At 34.0% G+C, this 6,943-nt stretch overlaps 1 protein-coding gene across 2 annotated transcripts in view; it reads left to right on the forward strand.

The window, feature by feature from the left end:
- The window catches only part of POLK (polymerase (DNA directed) kappa), a 57,328-nt gene extending 50,724 nt beyond the window's left edge, over nt 1–6,604 (forward strand). For both annotated transcript variants that reach the window (XM_006775445.2, XM_015571597.1), the window contains 4 exons: nt 1,137–1,308; nt 3,471–4,415; nt 5,178–5,220; nt 5,400–6,604. In XM_006775445.2, coding sequence (XP_006775508.1) covers nt 1,137–1,308; nt 3,471–4,415; nt 5,178–5,220; nt 5,400–5,484 — 1,245 coding nt within the window. In that variant the 3' untranslated portion in view covers nt 5,485–6,604. The remainder of the gene's footprint in view (nt 1–1,136; nt 1,309–3,470; nt 4,416–5,177; nt 5,221–5,399) is intronic.
- Nucleotides 6,605–6,943: the final 339 nt, after the last annotated feature.

The raw sequence follows: 6,943 nt of genomic DNA on the forward strand, positions 1-6,943 counted from the left end.
ATTTCCTTTGTACATTGTTCTTAGTAGTATAATGAAATCTCATGCTGTCCTGCTCCAACCTGCCCGGGATGTGAATTATCCCTTTGTCCAGCATGTCCACACTGTATATGCTACTTGCTGGTAATCACTTAATAGGAGTCTTAGCAGATTGTTTATAAGAGAGAGTGAAAAAGATCATATTCACATAACTTTTATTACAGTGTATTTTAATAATTGTCCTATTTTATTATTAGTTATGCTGTTAATCTCTTACTGTGCCTAATTTATAAATGAAACTTTATCATGAGTATGTATGGATAGGAAAAAACATAGTATATATAGATAGGGTTCAGTGCTATCTGCAGTTTCCGGCATCCACTAGGCGTGTTGGAACATTTACCCGCAGATAAGGGGGAGCTGCTATATTTGATAGCTACATGATGTTATGGGAGATGCTAACCTTCATCCCTTGGTTATGGTAGTTCTCCATTGTGAAGTTACTATTTTTCCTTTTCTATTCACTATTCTTTGGAATCTACTCTCACTACCTCCAGGAGGTAGTAAAATATATGTAACATAAAATTTTACTGTTTTGACCATTTTTAAGTGTACATTTCAGTGGCACTAAGAACATTCATACTGCATAGCCATCAGCACTGTCTATCTCCAGAACTCTTTCATTATCCCAAACTCTGTACCCATTTAACATTAATTTTAAAGGGAGTTCTAACATGTAAATTGTTTAGCATAGTATCTGTTGTATACTAGGCACACATAAGTATGAGCTATCCACAGACCTTTTCACTGAGGCTCTATTAGAAAGACTTTTTTCCTTCCTTTTTAGATACTGAATTGACCTCTAAAAGAGCTTGGTGAAAAAGAAAAATGATTACCTAACTTTGCCCTTTATATAAAAGTCTCTTATAAAAATTCATTTGGAGAGGAGAGTAATAATTATTGGTTAAAGTGGAATTTTTTAATTACTTTTGGATTTCAGTTATTCTTTATGACAATTTTATTACTATGTTTTAGAAATAATTGATTATACTTTCATATTATATGTACATATGAGAGCTTTATGAGTTTTTCTAACCTGTAAAATAACTTTTTTTCCTAGAAGTTAGCAAGCCATATGTAATGTATTCTGCTTATTATAGGGTAGAACTGTTACCATTAAGCTGAAGAATGTGAATTTTGAAGTAAAAACACGTGCATCTACAGTTTCATCTGTTGTGTCTACTGCAGAAGAAATATTTGCTATTGCTAAAGAATTGCTAAGAACAGAAATTGATGCTGATTTTCCACATCCCTTGAGATTAAGACTTATGGGTATGACTTTTCTTTTCTTGCTTTTCCTTAAATAACTAGACTTTCCTAAAGAATCAACTTTGGAAATATTCTCACCTCCAATTTATTTCTTAAAACTGTTTAGGAATTTGTACTTACGCTGCTGCCATTTTTCTTAATGCTTAGAACCTGATGCATATGAAGCTGTGATAATTAATTTAATTCCAGTAAGAACCAATAAAAGTTGTCCTTCTCCTTACAAATATTGAAATCCTTGGGGCTAGGCTTTTCAGATTTTAGAAAACATACTGAGTATATTTTGTAATACTCCTTTGAGATCTGAGGAAACACTTCATGTTCAAACACATTAATATTTTTGTAGCAAAACAAAAAATACTCTCACTGAGTCGTAAAAACTCTAAAGAGTTTATTATAAGCAACCATATGTTGCTGCAATTTATCTGGGCTTTTTGGATTTCAGAATTACAGATGAGGGACTAAAGCACTATTTAGCCACCATATGGTAGGAAAAAAATCAAACAAAAACAACAAAGAAACCATGTTTCTAAAGTGAATTGGGTAAAAGGATGTTTATGGATAAGCACCCCAAATGCCAACTTAGTATACTACTAAGAGTGGGTCATTAACCATATTTTCATATATGAAAGACAGCAGCTACAGAGTTCAATTGAATAAAGTATATTAACTAAAAAGAACTAAGAATAGATGTTGATAGCAGCTTTATTCATAATTGCTAAAACTTGGAAGCAACCAAAATGTCCTTCAGTAGTAGGTCAACGGAGACTCTGGTACATCCCTACAATAGACTAAATTTAGCCATAAAAAAAACCGACCTATTTCCCTGGCCGGTGTTGCTAAGTGATTAGAGCATTGGGTCAGGGGTGGGCAAACTTTTTGACTCGAGGGCCACAATGGGTTCTTAAACTGGACCGGAGGGCCGGCACAAAAGCATGGATGGAGTGTTTGTGTGAACTACTATAAATTCAAAGTAAACATCATTACATAAAAGGGTATGGACTTTTTTTTCAATAGTTTTATTCATTTCAAAGGGGCTGGATTCGGCCCACGGGCCATAGTTTGCCCACGGCTGGGTTAGACCCACGCACCAAAGGGTCTTGGGTTCGATTTTCAGCCAAGGGCATGAACCTGGGTTTCAGGTTCATCCCACCCCAGTTGGGCACTGTTCAGGTGTCAGCCAATTGATGTCTCTCTCTCACATCGATGTTCCTCTCTTCCTCTCTTTCTCTCTCCCTCCCTCCTTCCCACTCTCTCTAAAAAGCAATGGAAAAAATATCATCAGATAAGGATTAACAAAATAAGAAACAAAAAGAAATGAGCTATCAAACCATGAAGGACATGGAGGAATCTTAAGTGTATGTTATTAACTAAAAGAAGCCAATCTGAAAAGCCTATATACTGTATTATTCCAACCATATTACATTCTGAAAAAGATATGTAGACACTAAAAATATCAGTAGTTATCAAGGGTTGGTGGGAAGGGAGGAATGAACAGGCAGAACACAGAGGATTTTTAGGGCAGTGAAACTATGCTATATGATGCTATGAAGGTAGATACATATCATTATACATTTGTCAAAACCTATAGAATGTGTAACACCCAAAATGAATCCAATATAAACTATGGACTTTGATTGATAATGTTGTATTAGTATAGGTTCACTGGTTGTAACATATGTACCATTCTGGTGGGGGTTGTTGATATAGGTGTGTATGAGTACTACCTCCACACATATACACATGGGAACTCTGTACTTGTTGCTCAGTTTTGCTGTCAACCTAAAATTGCTCTAAAAACTAAAACCTATTGAAAAAAAAGAGCTAAAGTATCTATGTAGTTGACTCCCAACTAGTTACTCGGTATTTATTAAATGGTATCATGTGTTAAGATGTTAATTGAAAGACCCATATAATCATCTAACTCAAATAGATACCTACTAATTAGTAATACCCAGTTTTATAAAGAAAAGTATATATTTCAACTCAAAATTCCAGCTTCAGAAAAACATCCTTTAATTCAGAAAATATACAGTGTTGCTTATTATTTATCTCGGAATAGCCTTTTGTAAATGTGTCATAACAGTACTTGCAAAATGTTTTTATGAATTATGAGTGAATTGGCTTTTTAAATTTGAAATTGACTAATTGTGCTTGGTTTAATTTAGGTGTGCGGCTCTCTAGTTTTCCCAGTGAAGAAGATAAGAAACACCAACAACGGAGTATTGTTGGTTTCTTACAGGCTGGAAACCAAACCCTGTCAGCCACTGGGCGTATAGAGAAAACTGACAAAGATCAGTTTTTAAAACCTGTAGAAATGTCTCATAAGAAGAGTTTCTTTGATAAAAAACGATCGGAAAGGAAATGGAGTCACCAAGACACATTTAAATGTGAAACTGTGAATGGACAAGGTGTACAGACATCACAACCATTCCAAGTTTTAAAGAAGATGAGTGCGAATTTAGAAACATCAGAGAGTTCAAGTAACAATCAGATATTTACCTGTCCTGTTTGCTTTCGGGAGCAAGGAAGCATCAGCCTGGAAGCCTTTAATAAACATGTAGATGCATGTCTCGGTGGACCCTCGGGGAGCGAAATGTTCTCATGTTCACATGCTTCCCCTACAGAAGTTAAGAAAGAAAACGTACATCGTTCTTTCTCCCTCTGTGAGAAGCAGGATTCTGAAACCCATCCGAAGAATACAGAAATCACTTCAGAAGATTGTGGCAAGTTGGTAGAGACTGTATGTAATCCATCTGAAGCCGAAAGTGTAGATGCTTTAAGTAATAAGCTCAGCAAAGAGGAACATTCTAGTCTTCCCAGCACATCGTTTAATATCGAACGCTGTCATCAGAATTCTTCTTGTACTGTTTCATTACCAAATGAAGATTCCGGGTCACTGAGGAGGCAGGAAACCCTCCAGCCTCATTCATATGAAGTCGTAACAGACCAGGCTCTGATTTGTCCTGTTTGTAACCTAGAGCAAAAGACTTCAGATCTTACCCTGTTCAATGTGCATGTGGATGTTTGCTTAAATAAAGGCATTATCCGGGAACTGGAAAAGGATAAAGTTAACCCAGTAGATCAACCCAAAGAAAGCACCAAAAGTACTGGTAAGTTTACAGTAATTTTAAAGAACTTTATTTTCCAGGAATGTTTTATTAAAATTGAGATCGTTGTTAAACCTTAAACACATAATATTAAAGTGACAGTTTATTTAGGTGCCTGTGAGTTACCTTATTATAAGTTAGAATGAATTGAAACCATTAGATTTTAAGTTTAGGGGACACTTTGGTTTGGGCTTGATTTAGCACAGAATGAACTCAGAAGTTTAGGGAGCTGAGTAATATAACAACAACAAAAAAATATCCTTCAGAGAACATTTGTCAGCGGTAAATTAACAATAACTTACATAGCCAGAAAGCCTCTTTAACTGTTCTTTGGTAGTTCTGACTCTGGCCAATTTTCAAAAATAAAATTAAGTGTAACACTAATAAAATAATTATAAAGAAATTATGCTATCAAGTTAGTGTCTAGTATGTATAAATATGAACTGTGTAATACTAAGGAATTTTTTATTATCAAATTACAATTTTTTTTTCCTGCCAGACCCCTAGTTAATACATTGCTCTGGGAAAACTATTGAACATATTCCCTAGGAAGCATGTATACTAATAAGAGTGCTCATAGTAGTACTATACTAGTAATAGCCAAGAATTGGAAATAAACCAAATATTCAGCAGTGGTGGGATGGTTACATTCAATGATTGCATTTTCCAATCCAGTCAGCTCTAACTTTTTACATTTTTATGTAACCCTTTAATTATTTCTTATTATTCACTATGGAATTTTTTTCATTTTTCTTCTCTCTAAAGGTAACTCAGGCAGAGTACAGAAGACCATAACAAAAACCAAAAGGTATGGCTAATTTGAGTCTTAATAAAGCTAGCTATAAAAATCATATTGTGAGGTTGAATTTTTAGATGTTAACATTTTCTTTTATATAAAGTACAATTTTAAAAAAATCAATTATTTGCAAAATCATTTTTTTAAAATCTCTTTCTGCATTTTAATTTGTTGTTGTTGTTTAATTCCAGGTCAGGACCGATGACAAAATCCTCAACAGCAAAGAAAATAAAACCAAACAATCCCAGACACACCCTGGATATCTTTTTTAAGTGAACATTGAACATTTAAATTGAAACTTATTTTTATAATCATTGAGCTATTCCTCATTTTAAGTTTACAGATTCATTTAGTGAATGGCCAATGCAGCAATCTCTCCCCAATATTTTCTGTACATGAATTTGGAATATATACTAATTTATTTCTGTATATCTTTTTGATATCATAAGAATTGCACTTCCTGTTAGAGATATTTTTAAAATGAGAAATTAAGGAATGGGATCAAAAATTGATTTCTGTGTTTATTGAGTTTTATAGTGAATATAAAACCATATATTTGTAAGGGCTCTTAGAGGCTCACAGAAACCCTTTTTAGCATAAGAACTTTTCAGCACTTAACCATTTGTTGGCACTGGTCTGCTATATGTGACCGTAGTGTCTTCTACAATTTTGTATATTCGTATTTTAGCTCCTCGTACCTTCAGATACCTCATGAGCATTCATAATTAATATTTATCATGCATTCTATGAAGAAGATTAGCTTAGCAGAACTAGCATAAGTGGTTCTGTTCCTTTCAGGATAATAATATCACAGTATCATTTTCTGTGTTAAAAAGTTTTGCTTAAATATGACTATTCATTTGATTTTTTAATTTAAAATTCCTTCTTATGAATAAGCACTTGATCCACTTTAAAAATTTTTTGTCTAAGATATAAAGTAATTATTTTATCTAGAACTTTAAATGGCAATTATGTCTGTACTCTACACAAATCTATAAAGAATAAATTGTACATTCACTTTATTTTTATATAACCTTCTAGAGAAAAATGTACAAAAGATGAGTGTGTATTATAATAGCTCATTTATCTTAGTTATATTTATGTCATGTTTTTATTAATATTTCTGAAAGAAGACAGCTTAACAGTAAGTAGTTAACTTAAGTAGTTTCTCCTGATAATTTAGTGCTATCAGTAAGAGTTTTTATCATTAATAAGTATTTAATTGAAACACGAGGATGATGGTCATTTTGTGGCTGCTTTAAAGAAACAAATCTTTTGTTCTCTTATATCTCTTGTGTTTTTTTCAATTGTAGATAGCACCATATTTGTTTTCTACCTTCCCTCAGGTTTATATTTATTGTGTTTTCAACATTAAATACTAAATTATTTTCATTTAGATGATTTATTGAATATTATTTAGTCATCCTATCTAATAAAAGAGAAACATGGTAATTGGCGTACGACCGTACCCTTCCCATTGGCTAATCAGCGAGATATGCAAATTAACTGCTAGCCAAGATTGTGGCCGGCAGCCAGGCAGCTTGCTTGCCTCAGTGACGGAGGACTGCAACGTTCCCCGACTGCGGCTGCATGCCTCTGAGCCTGCACTTTAAGAAACTATGTAACAAATACCTCCAGACTTCAGCCAGGAGGATCGCAACATTGTATGCAAAGGCCAGAAACCTACTTTCAGCCGCGGAGGCCTAAGAGCTCGAGCCAAGCCTCAAAGCTAAAT

Source organism: Myotis davidii, unplaced genomic scaffold, assembly GCF_000327345.1.
Source record: "Myotis davidii unplaced genomic scaffold, ASM32734v1 scaffold44, whole genome shotgun sequence".
Taxonomy (NCBI): domain Eukaryota; kingdom Metazoa; phylum Chordata; class Mammalia; order Chiroptera; family Vespertilionidae; genus Myotis; species Myotis davidii.